We start from the raw sequence: 22,370 nt of genomic DNA, 5'->3' as shown, positions 1-22,370 counted from the left end.
GTATCAGTATTTTACAAGTCAGTTTGGTGCATTAGTACCAGATGAAAAGCCAGTGTGCAATCATAATCTTTTAAGTTGTGTGCACTCTTATCTTTCTAAACAGTTTACTAAAATGAAGCAAGTGCTGGACTGGTATTGGCAAATGTGCGACTTAGAGGTTATTGTAGAGAGAGCAACTGTGTGACTGCCTCAATTATTCATTGGTGTCTTCGTAGCTGTGAAATAGTTCTGTTGCAGAAATACTTTCTGTGGTCTTTATCCTTTTTAAGTAAAGATATTCCCTCTTTCCTTCTCCCTCCTGCTTCCCAATGAAACTCCAAATACTGTCATACAAAATGAGATGTAATTTAGTTTAGGAACGGAAACTTGATGTTCTCATGGCTTTGTTTCATTATTGTGATGATAATTTTATAAGACAAACAGGAAATACAAAGTGGTTTCTCTATAAGGTTTCCTAAAATAATGAATGGAGTTTACCAAAACTTTGTGGGTAAATTTTTGAAACCTCAGATCACTCAAGGCCTAAAGCTTAGAGTGGTGAGCACCACCCCCTTTGACAACTGTAAATTTGTTAAGGCATCCAATTGAAATTGTATGAAATTATTGGTCGTTTTACCTACAAACTATAGATTTAGAATCTAGCAAACTAACTGGAGTTTATTTAATTGGAATAAAGTATGTAGTATAATATTTTACTAATGAAAATACTTGGTTCTTCACTGAAATTATTTTATGCATGCACATGTTTTACGGCAATACACATGTTTAATGATGCTTCCTCTTTATTAATTTGTAAATTTTATTTTTCAAAATTTTATTTTTTAGGGGTTTATAAGAAGAAATAGAAACCTTTTCTCAAGCTGAAGACAAAGTAAAAGAAAGCTATATCATGTGTTAGAATACTGAAGAGTGAAATTCCTTGAAGTAGTATTTTTCTGGATTGCAAAGTAAAAGGAAGAAGAGGCTGAAAATGGGGAGAAAGAAAATACAGATCACAAGAATAATGGATGAACGGAACAGACAGGTGAGAAACAAGGAGTCTGTATGAACAAGTTCATCAGTAATCCTAAAAATTAATGGAAACTTCGAATACATTTGTCTTAATTCACTCTTCTAAAGCTGAGCTTTGTCTTCATGTATCTACAGATGGCATTACCAGAATACAAATAAGAAATATGTCTCAATGGTTTTACTGCTGTTGTAGGGGAAATTGTTACTTACAAATAATATCAATTACTACTTTAAATCAAATTCACTATAAAACTACTGTTCCTATTTAAATGGTACCCTAGTCTGTACTTCTAGTAGACTGGAGGATTGTGTTGAAACAGACACCTTACTTGATCTGATAGCTTCTAGGAACACTTAATAATGAAGATGGAAAAAGGATGAGAAATTCAGAAGGGATGTAGTAGAAGTATTTGCTGCAGGCTCTTTGACAGAGGAGTTTGACATAGCTGTGGACAATGATCTACAGTGGTTTGGATATAGTAATGAATTCTGTTAACATGATTCTGTTTAAAAGCATTGATTTATATTCCTTGTAAGAGCTGTTTACTGTAATAGTCTTCAAAAATTGTCAGTCAAAAGGGGAGAGTACTCAAAACTGCACTGTTTTAGGGAAAGCTGCTTAGTTGGTTGCTCTTGCCCTAATAAAGAGATGTTGTTTTGTGAACTTGGAAAGCGCCAGAAATTGACTCTGTGCAGAAGTTGTGATTTCTCTTAACTTCTAAATTGCTACATGAGGTATGAAATAAAATTTTAACTGGATATTGAACTGTATAGTGGGGTGTCTGGAAGCTATACCATTTTTAAGGAAAGGTATCATAGGAATGACTTAGGATCTTTAAGAATAGTCCTAGTGGGTCAGACCAAAGATGCTGCTAGGCCAGTATCTTTTGTCCAACGATGGTCATAAGCAAATAAGCGTAGAATAGAGATGCACATGTTACGCTATTCTGTAATCCTCTTCCAGCTTCTAACTATTCTTAGCTCAGGGATTTCCTGAGCTGGATGTGGTTTCCGTATCTTTAGTAACCATTAATGGATTTTTTTTTTGTTTTGTTTTCCCTGGCCCCCACCAGTGAACTTGTTCAGTTATCCCTTGAGCCCTTATAAAATTGCAGCATTTACAACATCTTTTGGCTAGGATTTCCTATAGGTCTACTACCTGTTGTTCAAGAAACACCTTTTCATTTATGCTTCGTCATGGTTCTGCTAGTTATGTAGCTCTTGTATGAAAAAGGCAGCAGTCACTCCCTGTCTAGTCTGTCCATCTTGCTTGTTATTCTGTGGGCCTCTGCCATGTTTTCTTATTTTCTCTTAAAATAACTTTTTCAGGCTGAAGCACCCTAGCTTACTTCAGTTGTTTTAGTACAGAATTTATTCCACACCTTTGACCGTTGTTGCTACTCTTCCCTAAACTTTCCTGAGTATTGCTACGTTATTTTTGATGGCAAAGGGACCCAGAACTGCACAGTAGTCAAGATGCGTGCAAAACATGGTCTTAGATAGTGGTGTACTCATGTTTGTTCTTTGTTCCCTTCCTAGTATTTGATTTGCTTTTTTAACTTCTCCTGAGCACCACCTTGATGTTGGGGTAGTGTCAGAATTCCATGAGACTCTCTTGTTGCTGACATAGCAGCTCAGAGCCCATTGTTTTGTTTGTGAAATCAGCATTGTTTTTCTCCCTGTATCACTTTAAAGCAATGTAAACTCTGAGAAGACTATATATAGCAAGAAAAGTATTATTGGAGTTTGGGAGAAAGCCAAGTATTGTGTTTGAACAGCTTTAATCGCACAGTGGCTGTATGTTTGATGTAGATAAATGTCTTAAGTACACGTAGTAAAAGTAGATGAATTAATAACTTCAGTTCTTTCAGATCTTGCTCTAGAACTTCAGGCACATTGAAGAGGTGGAAATTGATCCCACTCCCCCCTTTTTTTAACTTATTTGAGTAAGTTGGACAACCGTGTTCTTGTTCTGCTTGAAATACAAATATCGTTATACTATATGCTGACTTTGGTGTGGTGGTGGGTTTTTTTTTTTTCAGGGGGAGTTGGTTTTTGGTTTTTTTTTTTTGCTTTTTTTTTTGGATCTCCATCTCATTGTTCAGATTGGAACAATGGAGAAGAGGAGAATTAGTGCATTTGTATCAAATTTTAGCCCACTTGTACCGTTGGTGTGACTGAAGTAAAATATGGGGATTAAATTCTAAATTTTCTTTCTGGCTGTTTTTTGGCTAGCACTTTTTTGGGCTTTTTAGTGACTAGGATGAGGCTTTAAGCACTAACTTAAAAATGTGATTAGGCTTGCCTTATCCTTTTTCTGTGGAAACTCAGAGATGATAACATACCGCATCTTGTTTTTAAAAGGTTTTAAAGAGATTAAGTAGATTTTGTTAGTGGAGCCAACATTTTTGATGTGTAGGGGTATTGATGGTGTTCTTTAACTCCACTGGTGTCCTGTGGTTTTGGTAGCTAGTATATAGAGTTTTAACATACTAAAATCTCCTGATGCACAGGATATTTATTAGGTATTAATTTACTTTTGAGAATATTTTTATTGCCCAGATAAGGAGGGCATTTAGGGGTTGTTTTGCTGAATGGAAGGTATAGTTCAGTTGTGTTCTGTCAGTTTTTCTATGGCATACATAGCTGGTTAGTAGGTCACTCCTGAACGTGCGTATGATGTTCTGTTTAGATGTTTAGTATGATGTTTAGGGGTTTTTTTTGTTTGGAAATCTGAGTAGAATGGGATAGAGCTTTGCCTGCAGAGCAAGTTCATATAGCTTATGTGGGAAGGAAAGTTATTGTTTTATCAGAAGCATCTTATTTCTGGTGGGATTGTATGTGAGCTCAAAACAGAATATATAGACCATTACTCTGGGGGATTGCAATTGTCACGAGACTGTCATTGTATTATTAATTAAGCAGTCTTATCTGCTTGAATGAGCTGTAGGACATTTATCTTCATTAAGCTGAAGAGAATAAAGTACAGCAAATTAGATATCAAAGGAGCTCAATCTTGCTGCCTTTGCTGTCTCCTCCTCACCCTTTTTTGCTAAGCAATATTAGAATAGTGCTGAGGAAGCCGTTGGCCTGCAATAAAGATACGTGTTCTTGTTTTTAGTGTGGTCCTAAATGTCATACTAAATGTCAAGAAAAAAAAAAAAAAGAATTTGCAGAACTAATATTCTGCTTTCTGAGTTGTGAGTTTATAATAGTCTATGTGCATTAAAGTGAGGCTTGGACTCCAGTGGTAGTGGGGTTTGTGCTAAGCACTGTCTAAACACAAAGTGAGAAACCAATGCTAACTGAGAATCTCACAAGTAAAAAAATCTCATGAGTAAAATAGCCTTACAAGAGGCGAGAAGGATAACATTTCAGTAGAGAAGGTAAGATCCCTTGCCCAGGATCATATGGATCCTCAGTGGAACTAAGCCTTCAGTCTTTTCATTTAATGACTTCTCAAAGTAATGTAGTGCACACACATCTTGTTTATGATGCCTTTTTCCTGACAAAAACTGAACAGTAGTATCTGTCTATACCTGCTCATACTCAGGTAATGATCTCTTAAATGTCTTGTAATTTGAAGTGTCTAGAACAACAACAGCTATTTTAAAAAAAGACCCCACAGTTTCCCCAAATCCCCAGAGGAATCCTGACAAAGTAATTCTTAATGTCCCATCCAAGATAGAATAAATAAATCCCAAGTGTTCTGAAAGAAGGTATGTGTAAAGTGACAGAACTGCTAGGAGACTTACACAAGATCTGTTTTTTAAAAGCAGCTGTATTGTATTATATGTGGATAGTAAAATTTCCACTTGCATTTGGGAAAAGCACAACCTAGTAAAACCTACATTTGTCCTTGGTCAACTTGTTGAATTGGTAACTGAAAATAAAATACCAACGAAGATGCATTAAGGTAAAGTCTGTCAGATTTTTTGGCATCTCGTCTCACAAATGTATTGGAATTGTTAAACAATAAGTAGGTAGAAAGATCTGCTTACTCTAGTTGAACCTAGAGTGTGTTACTGTGCTCTTACTATCTCTGAAACAATTTTATGTGCTGTATCTTAATGGAGCTTCTCACCAAATGTGCTTTAAAAGGGTTGAATAAAAAAGTTATGGTAAGTACTCACTTGTCATCTGAACATGGATTATGCAAGCCACACAAAACGCTCTGTGATTAGTGGTCTTTAAATCTGAAGAAGTTTCCAAGTTAGAAGCGCTGCACAGGAACTTAGGTTGAGCTGTGGTTAATATGCCTGACATTCGATATTCTCATCTTTCTAGCTCTTCTGATTATTACCTCCATTCCAACTGTGGCTAAGTGTTAACAGTCCAGGTTTTCAAAAATCGTAGGCACAGTACATTTTTGGGGGTAGGGGGCACATGTTAAAACAGACTTTTTTTTTTTTAATGGATGTGGATACTGTTCTGTAGCTGGAGAAGAATCTCAGGTCCACAGTACCTTTGCAAGCATTTGTGGTAGAAGAGCAAAGTATGCATGTACTGTTTTAATAATATAGTTATTGTCGGTGTGCTATGTATGTAACATTATTAGTATATCTGTCTGCATCCCTCTGAGACTATGTGTTGGGAAGGATAGTATATATTTTGTATTATGGATAGTATTAAAAAAGTAATATGCATGAGATACTCATCTCTAGAAAAAATGCCTTGAGGTATGCATACACAGAATTTTCCCATCCATCTTCCAAAAACTTAATGTACAATTAGGTAATTAACATGTTAAACTATAGAAACCCATAAAACAGGTTTGATTGTTCCTTGTGTTTTACTTCATTCCATATTTTGCAATAGTATTCTCATGTCTGTTAAACATGTAGGTCACGTAGGTCACTCACCTGTCACAGAGGCATATACTTTGAATTGTAATATGGGGGTGTGACTGTGGCCATGGACAGAGGTGTTCCCTTCAACACTGAAGCTCAGATTGAAAGGCTAGATTCGAAAACAGCATCTTTATTTAAAAGGTCTCAGAACATTAACGTCATAGTAGTAGACTAAGTGCCTTTTTGAGACACTTAAGAGGACGTTTAGTAAAAATATTGTCCTTGAAGAAAAGCTGGCCTTAGCATCAGACTTATGTTTTGATTCAACTTGATGTCAAATACATCGATACTCTTGTATCATTATCTAACTGAAATCTTGCAGAAGGAATAATTTTTTAAAACTTTTTTTCATAATTGATGGTGTTTTTTATAAGTAAGTGTCTTTCCCCATTCCCCAATGGGCAAATGCTTCTTTGTGATGGTCTGTAATGGATTCGTTTCCCCACAGCAGTTCTAACTGGACAGAATGATTGTCTCATGATGTTCCCAAGTGGCAGAAAACAGCTTGAAAGTATAAGTGAATCTGAGTAGATGGTTTAATAGCAACAAAATAAGCATATTTCTTAGCTTTGCATAATTAGAAATCATAGAATCATAGTAACAGTGTTGCTTCCATTGATATTGCCATTTTCTTTGATTTTTACTAGAGTTAAGGTTGTGAGTAACTTATAAACTAGTTACAGAATAACTGATCATCATAGAAGAAAATATTGTGATACCTGGAAAGTCAGTGTTGGTTGAACAGAAGGAAATACGGTTAGAGGATCCTAGAAACTTTAACCCTCCTTGGTAGTTCTATACCAGTGGAAGAGTTGGGGGGGTGTAATTGTTTAGCTTAGTCTAATACAGAGCATTGGCCCCAAAAGTGACACCCAAATATGATAGGCAGTTCTTCTTTTAAGGTTGTACACGTGTTCAGTTATGTTGCTTGTTAGTATGAATAAATAGTGTAGGCTTGGTATATTCCTTGAATGCTTGATTATAGTCCTTTAAACCCTTGTCGTGTTAAAGAATAATGATTATTTTTTTTTTCCTTCTCTAGGTCACCTTTACAAAGAGGAAGTTTGGATTAATGAAGAAGGCATATGAGTTGAGTGTACTCTGTGACTGTGAAATAGCACTCATCATTTTTAACAGCTCTAACAAACTCTTTCAGTATGCCAGCACTGATATGGACAAAGTTCTACTTAAATACACAGAATACAACGAGCCCCATGAAAGCAGAACCAACTCAGATATCGTTGAGGTAACAATTTGAAAAGACACATCAGTTTTCTTGTCTTCTTAATGCTAAAAATACAGAGTAATGTAGAGTATTTTAAGATATTTTAACCAAATGTATTTAATAACTTGAAAACCTTGTCATAAAATGTAAACTACGTGATAAGTCATCTTTACAGCCATGTTGTTTTCCCATCTGCCCTCTACACCCTGCCAGTTTCTGGGAAACATGTTTGATTTCAACCACATTTGGCAATGGAAATAGAGGGGTGAAAGATGGTTGTTTTTCTGGGGGAGGGAGGGAAGTGTTCAAGGTTTTCATGGAAAAAAAATCCACTGGATGGAGAATAAGGTCCAAGGAGTGCCATCAGCCTAAAAGACAATTACAGTTGGCCCCTTTTCTCTTCTGAGGTAGTAGCTACTTTACCAGACAGATGTTGCACATGGATCAAATCAGCCACAGCCTGTGCTGCCCCTTGTTCAGCCAAAAAAAAAAAAAAAAGTGAATCTGTGGAGCAAAATAACTTAATTAAATTTGTTGTCCAGTCACTCTGTATGTCAGTTAAAACATAGCAGTGGAACAACTGCATTTTCTGCAGTAATAGAATAGCATGAGTATATTTACTCAAAGGTATTGGTTTTGTCTACTTTTATTATGTTTGTGCTTTAAATAGAAACTCTTTCCAGTACATAATTTCTAAATTGGGTGCAGTAGAAATCAAGGATTTTCTTGGCAATTGGAGCTTTTATGTACTGTAGCTGCATTTCAGATAAGAGTCATGTCTCCAGTAGTCCTGTAAATAGACCAAAACAGGTGGCTGACTTAAGTGTTTCATTTAAATTCTGAAGTTGTCTTCTGAACAAATGCCTTGCTTTTTAGGAATGATTTAGGAATAGCGATTAACCTTGTATAGCTGAAGAATCTTTTGACAAGGGGATCACAGAATACAGGGAGGATACTAGCTGATCTTGTAAATAAGTTTTCAACAAAAATCAGATTGATAAAGCTGAAAAATAGACAAATGCCTTATTTCTTTTTGAGAAGGTTCTCTGCTAATTTGTCAACTGCGTTTTATGAACAGAAAGAAAACCTCCCCGACTTCTGTCTTCAGTGTTGAGTACTAATGAGGGGGATAATACAAGCTTTGAAGAGTTGGAGGAGTATTACTTAGTCACTGATGAGTATAAATAAGGGATAGCCACTGTAAAGGAAAGGAAAACCTAATTCTTCCCAAGATGAGATGACTGTGACAGATGGGAATTTGAGATGAGAGATGCAAGCAAGTCAGTTAGCCAGGCTGATTTTTGTTTTGCATCTAAGGTCTCTTTGTGTTATGACTTGTGATAATAGTGCTTCTTCACATCATGAGGACTAAGAACAAACCTCTTCCAAAATAATTTCTACGTAAGGCTGCCTGTAGGTTTTTTGGGGTTTCTTTTGTTGGTGGGTTTTTTTTACCAGTGTCAAGCATTTGACCCCTGGCAACTACATAAAAAAGTGCAGTCAGTACTCAAGTGCATAGATGGTTTCTATTCTGGGGGAACATGCAAGGACTCACCTACAGATTCTTCAGATTCTTTCTAATTTTCCTCTGTAGGTTTACTGTATTATAGTAGTGTGGGATTTGGGACTTTACTCTTATTTTTCAAAGCCAGTATAATTTAGGAGTGCATCTCCCAGTCTCTTCAGATTAGCCCTATGCACTCTTTAGTCTGCTTGAAATGTTTTGTGGTTTGGTTTGGTGGTTTTTTTTTTTCTTTCTTTGTTAGTAAAAAGTTATTTAGCCAGAGGGGGGAGTGTATAGCTTTTTGCAGGGAAAATATATTCTTTAAGTTTATGGCTGCGTTCTGGATAGGAAGGTTAAGTTGGTAGGATGAAATATTTACAAGCTCGATATATATAAGGTAGAGTGATGTTTTCTCTCTGTTGGATTCCAGGAAAAAAAAATTAGGTGTACAGTATTTCAGAGAGGTACTCCACAGTTTTCATTTTTTGCAACTGATTACATTTCAGATTTGCTCTGCCTGTACGGTAACTTTGTAGTCTATTAGTTATTGTTCTTTAGGCAATTAAGAGATATCATTCATGGTTGTGTTCAGATGGTTTGCTTCCCACTGTAAGTAAAATAATGTCTTTAATTTAGAAAAGCATTCCTTTTCAGTGGAAAATTCAGTAGAAAATTATCTACTTTTTTTGCTTTACAACAGAGCTGAATTGGTTCAATGGAAAATATGATGTGCTTCGGAGCAGATGCAATGACAGGTACAGCATAGGTAGGGGAGGAGCATGGGAGAAGAGATGAGATAGGGCAAGAGTAAGACTCCTGTACTTAAGCAGTAGCAAGTTGCCAGAAGCTCACTGCTTCATGTAATGTCACCATTGACAGATGTTTGTGGCATGAGAGAGGTGAAGTTACAGCACCAGCATTTTGGAAACATGCTGAAAGAAAATGGCTTCTCTTTATTGTGCCTATGTAGAAATACTATTTTAACAAATAAAAATTACAGAAAAAGCCCCCTAAAAATCTACCAAATATATACTAAACCAATTTAGAATAAGTAATTCCATTTTATGGAGTTATAGCTGATGTATATATATCTTAGTTAACATTTTAGTAATTCACTTGCCTCCTTGAATATGACAGATGGTATTTATTGTGATGTAGGCTCACCGTGAAACTAGTCTTGACCCACTGTGTTCCTGATATGCATGACAGCAGGTTTTTTTTTTTTTTTCCCCCTGTGCTAGAAGGAAAGCTAATTCTACACAGCTCAGAAGCTGTATAAGGGAAGAAACAAATTTACTGTTACTTATTTTTCAGTACTGGGTAGAAGGTAATGTTGTAAATGATTAAGTGAAATTGATGAGACATCTTCCCCTTATAGTTGCCTCCTGTTCAATTTTGGCATAGGAATTGCTTTTATATGCCCAGAGCTTGGTATCTTCTGTTGCTGGTGGAACATTTGTGTGAAAACATAGTAGGAGGGAGAGCACTGGCACCTTAAATGAATGCTAGAATTTTTTTTGATACATGCCCTTATGTCTTTCATTGTACACGTTACTGTAGATGTGAATGCTCTGTTGCTGTCCTGTACCTATTTGTTTCTAATTTTTTTGTCCCTTTTATGTGTTTTTGTTGGTCCCATTCTTCTTTTTAATTTCTGTTAATATTTCCTTGTGTGTTCCCCCCCCCCCCCCGCCTTATTTTTCTCTTCAACTTCTAAACAGTCTACCTATCAGTAAATTGTTGGTTTCTTTACCTATTTCTTACTGTGGGTTTTGTCATCATAATGTTTTTTCCCTTCATAGCTATTTGGTAACTAGTAACTGATACAGGTGTAAGGAATATGGTTTTTCAGCCATCTTGGCAGAATCACACACTTTTCAATAACCGGAACTGGAAGTTACAGATTTTCATTTTAATGTAAGCTTAGTTTTCTCTAACAATCAGTAGTATACTTGGGGATGGTCCATTCCCTGCCATTTGGTACTTTAAAATTAAGGGAGAAGATCTTGTAGTAGATGGCCTGTAACCAGTTTTAAAGGATAATTTGTGGGGCACTTGAGCTGGGACTCAACCTCTGTGATCTTTAACTTTTTTGCTGTTTGAATCTGTTTTACAGCATTGGTAGGAAGAGGTGAGTAGGGAAAGCAGGATTGTTTGAAAGAATCTTCAGAACATACACAGGTCTGTGAAAAAACTTGCTTATCAGGATCAGGTAGGATTCATCTAATGGATGGTTTAGATTAATTTCTGCATCCTTCTGAAATTTGAAGGTGAACATAGCTGATGTTGGTGAGGACAGTGAAACTTTGCTTATGATTACTGATCTCCTGACCTTTTAGTAAAAGATATTTACTCAAGAGGTGGTGAGTGTGATGTTTCCTTTAAGCCTTATGAAAGGAAAAAATGTATCTTCTAATGAAATTCCAAAATAATCTTTTCGTACGATTTCAGAAATATAAATTATCATTCAGAACAATTCTTTGATGTTTTTTACTCTTGGAGAATACGGTCCTTTCCACATCAGATGAGAGGTGTTGTTCTGTTTTACAATAAGGCTTCATTTGTCTTAATTTTCATAGTTATTTGAGTGAAAGCTAGTACTCTTGCACAAGTTAGAAGGACCATATAGGGATATTGAAAAAAGTGAAATTTTTATTTAGTGTGTGCTTTGAATTCTTGAAATAGTAGGATCATGTATCCAAAAAATCCAAAACACAGCACTATGCCCGCTACTAGGAAGAAAATTAACTCTATCCCAGCTGAAACTAGGACAGTTTTACAAAGCTGTAATGGCACAGTTGAAGATTGTTACACTGAAGTACTGTCTATGATTTGAAGGACTTGCTGTAGGTGCTACAGAATTGGATGCTTTAATGTTCATGGACTTTTTTTCTGTAACACATTATTCTTGGCAAGTAATTATTTTTCCTGAAGAAGGAAGTAGAGTACTTCTGCAGAGTAAAATGGGAAGAACTTCAGGTTTTATCAGGATTCTGTATCCATATGGTCAACAAAATGTTTTAATGTATAAAAGACAACTTGAGACCTTGAGTGTTCATCCTTTTTTGATCCAAAGGAAAAGAGGGAAATGAGCAGACACACATACTCAATCTTCTTTAGTGCAGGGGGTGTTAAGATTATTACAGATTATCTGCAAGGTAACACTTCATGTTGGGTCCTTCTGTCCCTCAAGAGAGCCTCAGAAAATAGCAGTCATTCAGCTGTTCCCTCTCTTCCAGTCTTCTGTTTGCTGGGAGTCAAGGGCTGAAGACAGTCTCTTCTTGCCTGTTTAGCTCAAGACAGTCTCTTCTTGCCTGTTTAGCTCGACTTTTTATCTCGTTTCCATGTTTTGATATTCCTTGAGTGATACAGCAAGAGAAGGTTTATTTCACCTACGCTTGGCTGTGGGTGGGTTGTGCACATTCTGTCATATCACCTCATCAAACTGAGGTGATTTGATTTTTAGGAGCCTATCTGAGAAGTGACCTACTCCGCCGGTTGGCATCTGTGCCCATGAGAATTTCGGATAGGTGTCAGTTAATGAGCCTCTTCAGTGCTGTATAGTTTAATGCTGTTTTCAGTATAGTATAATGTGCTGTATAAGACTTAGGTTATACCCCAAATATTGACAGCTGTCCTTGAAATATGAAATAATCTGTAATAAAAATCATAACTAAAAAGTATATTAAAAATCTATCCTAAATGATATAATGTAATTACTGTAAACATATTCTAGTGAAAAGGCTGCTGTATTGGAATAATCATAATTGTTTCTTGGTCTGAGTTACAGCAGGTGATTTGGATGTTTGTATTAAACCTCTTGACATGGGAAATGCTGACTAATAGGAAGTAACATTTGTGATGGCTTGGTGTGATAGTGGTCAGGTCGTAGTTTTGACAGAAACAAGACAGAAAGCAGGTAAATGTACCTGCCGCTACTTACAGTAGTGTAAGCAAGCCAGTTTAATCTTACAGAAGCTCTATTCAGTGCATCATTAAGATACCAAACGGGCACTCTTTTTCGCTGCCTTTTCATAAAATTTTCATGAAGAGCTGTTATAGAGCAATATATGTCCTTTAGTCATAGACGTATCTAGTATCAGAGATGCGATTGTCAGATCATAGCTCTGAGTAAGCACGTAGAGCTCAGCTGCACATGCAGAGCCTGCAGCATAAAGAAGCAGATGCATCTCCACAGCCAGATGGAGCATATGCCAAGTGTAACAGTGGGGGGAGCATAAACAGAAAAGTTGGTGTGGAAACACTATGTTTATAAACCAAAAGCCTTTTGGTTTTGTGTTTTATCCAGTTTTCTCCACCTCCCCAGCATTGCTTCTTTTCCAGGCTATGGACTACCACTGTGTATTTTGAACTGTTATTGGTGTGTCATACAGTATAGTAGTTTGTTAACCATGAGATGTTATGGTATTCAGGTAGCACTTGAATTGGTTCACAGCTGCTTTTTTAAAATTTGGGTGAATTTCATGTGAAATTGAAGGTCTGGGAGTTGTATCTCAATATACATGGATGCACATGTACAAAAGTAGATGAGAGAGGCATTCAGTTAATTGATCCTGTTTCCTTCCTTGGTGGATACCTGGTGTATCCAATCTAGATACGCATTTGGCAAGCAATTTGGGCTTCCGTATTTTGCTATTTAAAGCTAAAAAATAAGATGGTGGAGATTAGATCACATCCTTCAAAACTATATTTCTTTGAAATGTTTCATAAGAGAAATTACATGGTAAGTTCCTAAATGTAGTTTTAAAAAGGAAGAGAATGCTCTATAACCAGCTTCAGTTGAAAATGAAAACTGATGCTTAATGTAGGTGACTAAAATCTCCAAATTTACATGAAATATCAGCACAGCTTTATAGAACTGAGATAGGGCTGAGAGGCGATACCATGAATGTTGATGGTTAGATGTACACTAGAGATTGTAGGAAGGTTGACAATGCTGATTAGTTAACGTTGTTTTGCGTTCCTTCATATTTGATAGATGGAGAATTGCCAGAAGCGGGCTAGACTGAGTGAGGAAAAAGGAAAGAAAAAAGCTAAAAGGTTTTGGCTGATGGAAGAATATGTATGAGTACTATGAATAGTATTGTAATGTGTTTTTGTTGTTTGGACCACTTGCTTTGGCCTCCAAATAGCATGGACCACACTGTGGAAATAAGTGGTATACGTTTAAAAGAAGGAAGAAGTTTAAAAATCGTTTCAGTGAAGTAAGGAAATGACTTTGTAATCTGCTCATGATGCTGAGAAAATGCAGGCATTATTGGACTTGATTTGCTAAATGATTATGTAAATGTAATTATACTGCATATAACATTTCAAATAATTTGAGACGACACGCAAATGCCTTTGAGACATTTTAAGGAGGTGATTGAGGAGGATTTATGTATGGTTAAGGACTAAAATTTCACTTTTAGCTTACCTTAAAAAGAGAGAAAATGCATAAAAACTGAAGTGGTCTGGAATATGATTCATCAAAAACTTAGATATATTAAAATATATGTGTGTATGTACGTATAATAGCCTGAATCTATTTTTTTTCTTGTGGAAGTGTTTACTATAAACCGGGCTTCTAAACAGGTTATGCTTTGGAGTTTTATTTCCCACTCAGGGTTCAGGAAGAAACAGCTTCCTTGAAAAGCTTGAAAACTTGAAAAGTTTAAAATGTGGTCAAGCTAGCAAATACTTATTTTGAATACAGTGACAGGAGACACCTGTGTATTTTGTGCTGAGCAGAATAGTTACCACTTATAATGGTGTCTGCCTCTTTTTTTTTTTTTTTTTGGTTAATTGGGGAGATTAAGTTCAACAGTTAATCCCCAAAATTGTTTGAGCTGTTTACTGTTATCATTAATTTGTCCATTTGTTAATTTTGTTCTACTTTAAAATATTCTTTTAATTCTTTGGCTATGCTGAAATTGCTTTGGGCATACTGGTGACTAATGTTGACATGGCTTTTGTTCTTTCTTTTTTTTTTTTTTTTTAAATTACAGATTGTTGGTGACTTTAAGAAAGCTGACAGCGCTAGGTTTTGTTCCTAGTTAATGTTAATTTGCATTCCTTCATTTCTTATATATAAAGAATTGCCAGAAGTAGGATAGACTTTTTTTTTTTTTTAACGGCTTTGGCTTGCCTGCAGATAATCTAAAGCTACACTTTCTTCACGTATAAACCAGTGATTAAATTGGGTCTTTTAGGGTTAAGAACACTAGGTTTCTTCTACCCTTTAAAACAGTACTGGTGTTTTAAACTTACCATGCTGTACTGGTATTCTGAGTTTTGATTAATTCCAGCTTTAGTCACTAATTAAAGCATATATATACACATATATAAAGTTTGTCTGGAATGCATCCTTATATATAGTTTCTGAAGTCTCTTGCTAGTAATGGTTGTGCTTAGTTGTTGTATTGCTGCTAGTAATTTTACGTAGTTCCAGTTCACATTGCTCTCTCCTACGACAGTCCTATGACAGTTACACTAGTGAGATTATCTTAAAGCTGTGAAATGAAATTCGCTGTGATGTTCTCCTTATTTTTCTAGTAAACTTAACAGAAAAAGCTAAGCACTTAATTGATGAATGACAGCTTACTTGGCTGTACATCAGTAGAATCTCAAATTGAATCAGATGGCTCTTCAGGAAGCTGTGCTGCTGTGAGGACCGGAATCTTAAATCTATGTCAAATACTAGTAGAGGACCTTTGTATGGTACCTGTCTACCGAAAATTCTGCAGACGCAACCCTGCTGATAGGAGATGCGGATGTATTTAAGAATCAAGATAACTTAGTATTTCATCTAGGAGACACACCAAGAGTTTGAGTTGGTCATAATAGCATGTTTTTCTCTTTGTGAATTTCTTTTCCCCGTTTTTGTTTCCCTCTCTCTTTAAAGGGAAATGGATGATATCATAGGTCCAAATCATTAGTAAAAAGAAAATACCTAAATCTTTCCTGTCCTCATTACAAGCTATCAGTGTTTTGACCTGGTTGTCTTAACAAAATGGTTAATTGTCCTGTGAGCTAGATGCTTGGCCAGTGTTTTATATTCTGTTCATGGGCCAGAGATCATTTCTTCCCCTCTTCTACCACCTTCTTACCTGGTGAGAAAATGTAACTAATACATTAAGCTTTCTCTAAACAAAAAATTCCCTTCACCTTCCTGCCTCCATCAAATGCTGTTAACTTTTTTCCTGAATTTGACATGAAACCCAAAATAACAATAAATAGTTGTAGCTTAATAGGTATAGTAAATGAATTGTTAACATCATAGTCTGGAAGATGAAAATTCTAAGCAGAGCTGGAGTAGCACTAGTTGAGGCACTTAGGTAGCAATTTTTCTGAGCACAGGTAACAGTTTTCTTTAAAACAATTTAAAGTATGGCTTGATTCCGTTCCCCTTACTACCTGCATACGTAGCTACAAGCTACTCGTAATCAGTAAAGTTCCCAGAGATGTGCTCTAATTCTTAGAACAGGTCTCAATGTGACAGACATGACTACAGGCATGACTGTTCAGTGTCCTGTCTTGCCAGTCAGTGGAATAAGCCTGTCGTTGTAATTCTGAAGTGTAGACTATATCTAAACAGAAAGCAGGACTATTGAAAGGTTCTTTCCCCAGTTTCTACTGGTAACATGAGTTGTTAATATTTGAGTTTGGATCATGTAAGAATTTTATAAGTATCTCATTGAATTCCAGACATATTAACCATTAAAGATAGAAATAGCTAACAGTGCTAATGAATATTTTGGATTCTAATTACAATAACGTTAACTACTTTTTGTTTGTGTGATTTTTTTTTTTTGTGTGCTTTCCTTTGCAGTGTGCAGTATCTGGATGTAATTGGAATAAATCAAAATATTCAACAGTCCAAAGCAGTAAGAGCAAAACTTGTTTTCATTGTACCCATGTAACTTACTAAGATGGGGTTTGAATAAAGAAAACTTCTGCTTTTGCTCCTTTTACTGTAGAAAATTTAGGCTGTTGTGCTCTTGTGAATGAGGCCTTGCAATGTAAAACTTGCCATTAGGTGGAATCTGTGTTGGTTTTCTTAGGGTATGGCTATTCTAAGTATTTCTCATGTGTTTTCTATGAAAACAACCTTTGACTTTGGTTTATATTGCAAATTAGCAGGTAGTAGTACCATATTTATTCTACCCTTCCTCACAAATCTTTATTAAAATATAAACTTTGAACTGTAGAAGCTAAACCATGTCAAATGTTCTAGACATTTGTAAAATAAGGATGCACTTTCAACTGTAGTAACTAAGAGTGTTTTGAGAGATTCTTCAAGGATCCTTCTTGCATCTGGGATTCTTTGGCCTGTGCGGGTTTGTTGGAGTGATTCCTACATCCTGTACCTCTTACTTGCCATCCTCCTGTGGAAGCAAAGGGCGATTAAGGCTCCACGTTTATATATTTGTTTGTAGTATAGACTTGGACAGCACGTTCCAAAGAATCAGAACGTAATGAAAGCAGCTATTTTTCTTTTAATGTTGCATATAGCTTCTATTCTTGGTGAATAACACATACCTCTCATTTTCTTTGGAGACCCTTTTTAGTATTTATTTAAATAGGTGCTGCCGGTCAGCTACATAAAAACAGTGATTCTCCTCTGTTATGAAGTCCTGTATTTATTTTCCAACTGTGCAAGTGATGTTTTTCCAACTGGTTTCTGCAGTGTGTTTGGAGAATGTTTTTATTTTTGAAATTTATAGGGTAGAAACACAAAGTCCAGTTCTCACACCCACTGCTCGGGAAACGCATATCAAAGATCTGGTTCTGGATTTAGCTGTTCTGGAGATGTTGTGTTAAGTAGGGTTGAAAATCAACTCTGAGAAAATCTGTAACAGCTCACTGCTTGTTAATGCTGGAGTTCATGCAGGCAGTCACACAAAGACATAGTTATTTACTTGTATTAACAAGTTCTTCAAGCTGTGCTGGTCTTGTGTATTCTGCACCCCTTGTGTTGCTGCAGAATTTAGTGCTTTTGAAATTCTGTACTGACAGTTAGAAGAGTATATTTTTACATTGCAATTTCAAAGCGAAGACCATGGCATCTGTTAATCAAGAGTGAGTGACTTCACACAAGCTGTGCATGCAAAGAGTAGACCCCAGAACAGTGCATCTACTGGAACTACTGTAAGAAAAGTAACTGTTCTTTCTGATGTGATACTCTTGATTTTAGTGGAGAGTTAATGTAACCCCAGCTTTTGACTTTCAAGCTCATGGGTTTGGTAGTGTCTTCAGCTGTCAACCCTGCCAGTCTGCCAGGGATCAGTTACCTTGCAGAAGGGACAGCAGAAGTGCTAGCTTCTTGATCATTGCTGTTCATCAACCAGTGGTTTAGCATAAACTGTCAAAAAGGAGGGAGAGCATCATCTATAGGATGCTTTATGCCTAGATGCCTTTTCGACCTCAGCCTGTTTACATGCTGTGTTGCTGTTGAGAAGTTTCTAATACTTTGCTTTTGAATAATCTTAATGTTTGGGCCTTAAACTGATGGTGCTTCTGCAGAAGAGGGCTGGGGGAGTCTCTAGCCTCCAAGCAGAAATGGCCTAGGTCTTCATACTGTCATAAAACATCCCAGTGATGTAACAGACATGCGGGTGTGATGAAATACTTCTGATCATATGATGGAGACTGTGGTTTGTTCATTGCCAGTATTTTAGTGTAAGTAGTGTGGCCCATGCAGCCTGTTACATTCTCAACGCTCATCTGAACAAAGGGCTTCATGTTGATCCTTTCACCTGGTATGCTTTGCATAGTAACTGTTTTATCACCTGAATAAACAAAGTATTTATGGTGGTAGCTCTTGTAGTACAGGCCTATGAATCTCCTAACAGCCCTTATTATATCTTGTCATTCTTGTTCTTCATAATACTTATAAATCAATACACATACAGTGTTAATGTCTTTTTGTGATTTACCAGTGATATTGCATCTTGTTAATGTCATATCAATGATGTAGTATTTCATGTGGGAGCTTACATGTCTGTAATTTATAGTATAGGCTATGGAATGCTAGTTAAGTTAGTTAAATTGGCAGTAGTGTGAATTTTAACATTTAAATGATGTTTTACTGAAATTTATTTTTTGGTTACTTTCAGTAGGAAGTGAATAATACATTTTTAATTAAAACCTGCTAAATTCATTGGGAATATTGTGAAGATTTTTTAGATCAAAGCTCTTGCACATTGTCCCACTGAAAGCTCTGCTAACTGTAACAAACTGATGCCATTTAAAGCCCTGCTCTTTTCTGTGTTAACTTACAATTCAGTACTTGCCTGAGTATAGTGACTTGTTAAAAAGAAGAAAAAAAAAAATTAAGCATGCCAGAGCCAGCCTTTATCCAATGTTGACATGAATGACACAGATAGAATAAAGCTTACTCATATTTCACTGTCCCTGACTCCCGTACAGTCTTTGCTAGCTACCTCTCTAGGTCCCACCTTTGATTCCCCCCTACCTTTGATTCCCCCCCACTTTTCAGGTTAGGTAAGGACAGTCTTGAGAGGTGCATTGGCTTTTGAATAATTCACTCTAAGTGAAGGTTATGCAAGGAAAAACATATTAAGGATATTCCTTTGACATGTAACTGAGAAGTTCAGTATTCAAAACATGAGTTGTGACATACTTACTCTAGCTTTGTGTCTTGAAGTCCTACATTCTAATTCTTTTAATTCAGCAAAAAGAGAAGTACCCTGCTTGTACCCTACTTCCTTATTTCTGGAGAGGCTCACTGCTTCCTGTTGTACATACTTATCTCGGTTGGTGTTTTCAAGTACCTGCATTCAGTTGTCTTACTCAACTTGCTTATTTTGGGGGGTTTTTTGGTAAATATTCTGCAGTAATGTTATGACCTAGGATAATGCTTGTGTGCGTGTGTGCACACAAATACCGAACCTGTTTAGAGTGCACAGATGTGCCTGCACATACTTCTAGCTATTTGTCTATACAGTTGGACACTTTTTTAGGCGAAACAAAATGGCAGTTCCATACCAATATTGAAGGTAATTGAAGCTTGTTCTGGTAGACGTTAGTGCAGCCAGTTCCCATAATCTTACATGTGAACGGTATTTTAACAATTATATAAATCCTTAGAAAAATCCACTAAACATTTTCTTTGGGAATAGTTGCTATTTGTGTTGTAATTACTGTTTTGATAATACTAAGTTATCTTGAGTACCAGGACTTTGAAATGGTTTCCATTATCCTTTCCAATTTTCAAGCTGTAAGGAGAAAATCAGGACAAGAAATGTTTGAAATAGCAATACTGTATAGGCAGGTAGACCAAAAGAAGAACATTCTTTTTATATCATTGAATTGTTATTGGGGTTTAGAAAATTTTTCTTGGCAAACTATGAGTAGGAGATAATATTTTTACTAAAGAACTTCTAAAAGATTATGAAGGATATTATGCAGATGGATTGCTACACTTGGAAACTTTTCATGTTCCATATGGCTTATCTGCAATTTACTGTTGCTGAAAGGAGGCATTCAGTCGGCTACTGCTGTTGCTGATTTGTATTTTAACCATTGCAAGTAATGTGAAGAGGTGTATATGGGAGGATGTATACGTACATATATATGTTGTCACTTGAGTAAGGATTGAAAAAAGCATTATGTGCCATAAAATATCTCTTTGAACAATCTAACATAGAACTATGTTTTGCTTGGGTTTACCATTAATGTTTTTTTTGTTGCAGACTGCATTCCCTGAAAGGACTATAAAATATATTTAATTTATATGTTAAAGAATAGCTTCTGCTTCCTGAAAATGAACAATCTGCTTTGTCTTTTGTTTTTAATAAGAAGATTGAACAAGATCGACTTAGATGGGCAATTTAGTACTCTTTCATGGAAAAATCTAGTTGATGGTACTTTCTATAAAACAGGTAAAATGAAGACCTGCTCAGTGGTATAAAATTTAATAATCTAGTAAGTTGTATAGAAAGTGAAACAAAGACAAATGCATCAAATATCAGACTTTGAGAGCTTGGCTTTGCTTTCACTGTGGAAACAGTATTATTAGTACTAATGGATTACTAATCATTTTAAGACTCAAGAAGTTCATTTAGGAACAAGCAATCCAGCTTGTTTGTAGGTCAGCAAGTGCCTTATAAAGGCTACAGTTTACAGATAGTGTTTCTCCAAAATCACAAAAACAAGTAAACAGCTTCCCTTCTTGTACCTTCCAGTCCAGTACATTGTGTGATATTCTGGGGGTGAAGAGTGGATTTTATAGCCCGCAAAATTGTTATTCTTTAGTAATTGCTTGTGGTTTATCTATTTAAAATAATATTTCACAGTAAAGATGCTTCAAGCTAGAACTTAAGCTTCATACCATACTATGTCTAAAAACCTTTTGTATGTGTTATTTTATATAAATGAGAGTTTGAATCCTGAGTGCCATCTTTATCATATCTCAGAGGAATTTGACAGCTAGCTTTCATGTTTGGCAAGCCAGGGATACATGTTAAAATTTGCCAGATACTGGAAGTGCTCCAACATTTGAAACAAGACTGTGTCTTTTCTTAGAGTGGTATATAACAGGGACACTGATAAAATTTCAAATCATGAACATTTTTCATCTGTAAATGATGAATACCTTTGCCTAAAACTGAACATAGCAGAGCGTTGCTTAAAGGGCTCTTCATTGTATTTTATGGCCTATTGCTAGGAAGGCTTTTTTTGTTTAGTTGGTTTTGGTTTTTTGGGGGTTTTGGGTTGGGTGGGTTTTTTGTCTTGTTTTGTTTGTAAAATCCTGGAATAAGTAATTAATCCTAAACCTCCTTTTTTTCCTAATGTACTATAGTATTTGGCCAAGAAATATGATCATTGTAGCAAGCTTTGTTAAAGTACTATACTCAGAATTTTTGATGTCTAGGTACTTTTGCATAGTATCAATTATTTACTTTTGAAATACCACTACTAATTGAGCACAAGTATGGAAAATTTCATTTACGTAACCTAAAAGTACAGTATGTCATTTTTTCAGATTTTTGTTGGTATACATTATTTTGGTTGGGGAGCCTACCATAAAGATTGGTGAGGCCTTGTTTTTTTAAGAAGTTAAGCTCTCCAAGTTGCTTAGCTTGTGGAAAGGTCTGTCATAATCTAATTTGACCTGCTATGCATTTCACTGAAGTTTTGAAAGCTGGGCACCACTCTGCTTTACTGTGCTGTTTTGGGATGTATGTATTTTTGGCTATAATTAGAATGTGAAATGCTAACTGATAGCATAGCAAAATGTAATTGCAAATGTGGCGGGGGTACTGAAAGGAATACTATTAGGGCTAAACTTAAGTAGCCTTCGAACTCAAAGGAAAAGAAAACAGCGTCTTAATGAAATTTGCAGATGCTTCAGTGGTTGAAGTTGCGAATATTAATAGAGCCTGAGGAAAATTTAGAAAATTCGTAAACGTTACATAAAACAATCCAGTACATATAACTATGGAAAAAAAAAATTAAAGCCTACAGAAATAATGTTGATGAGCTTTAAACACAAAACACTGTTACTGAGTTGTATTATATGGGTTTTCTCTGGCTGTTCACTTTTGATGTATATGCTGCACTTAGGATTCACCCCTGCTTGTATTTTAGACAGTGGTAAAATTCGTATACCCAGCACTGCACGGTCAAACTCCGACTTTGCAAGAACCATGTTGTTACTTTAGAGGAAAGGAACAGAAATTATAATTCTTCTGAAGCCAAACTGACCTGCAGGAAGTTTAAAAACTATAAATAACTTTCAGTGACTAAGAATACT

The 22,370-nt window shown here is 36.0% G+C and overlaps 1 protein-coding gene across 4 annotated transcripts in view; it reads left to right on the top strand.

Moving 5' to 3' along the window:
- Positions 1-22,370, top strand: part of MEF2A (myocyte enhancer factor 2A) — an 81,659-nt gene that overhangs the window by 25,187 nt on the left and 34,102 nt on the right. For all 4 annotated transcript variants that reach the window (XM_075714674.1, XM_075714672.1, XM_075714673.1 and 1 more), the window contains exons 2-3: positions 826-1,024; positions 6,904-7,107. In XM_075714674.1, the coding sequence (XP_075570789.1) occupies positions 971-1,024; positions 6,904-7,107 (258 nt within the window). In that variant the 5' untranslated portion in view covers positions 826-970. The remainder of the gene's footprint in view (positions 1-825; positions 1,025-6,903; positions 7,108-22,370) is intronic.

Source organism: Pelecanus crispus, chromosome 7, assembly GCF_030463565.1.
Source record: "Pelecanus crispus isolate bPelCri1 chromosome 7, bPelCri1.pri, whole genome shotgun sequence".
Classification (NCBI taxonomy): domain Eukaryota; kingdom Metazoa; phylum Chordata; class Aves; order Pelecaniformes; family Pelecanidae; genus Pelecanus; species Pelecanus crispus.
This window is presented reverse-complemented; position numbering and strand designations above follow the sequence as displayed.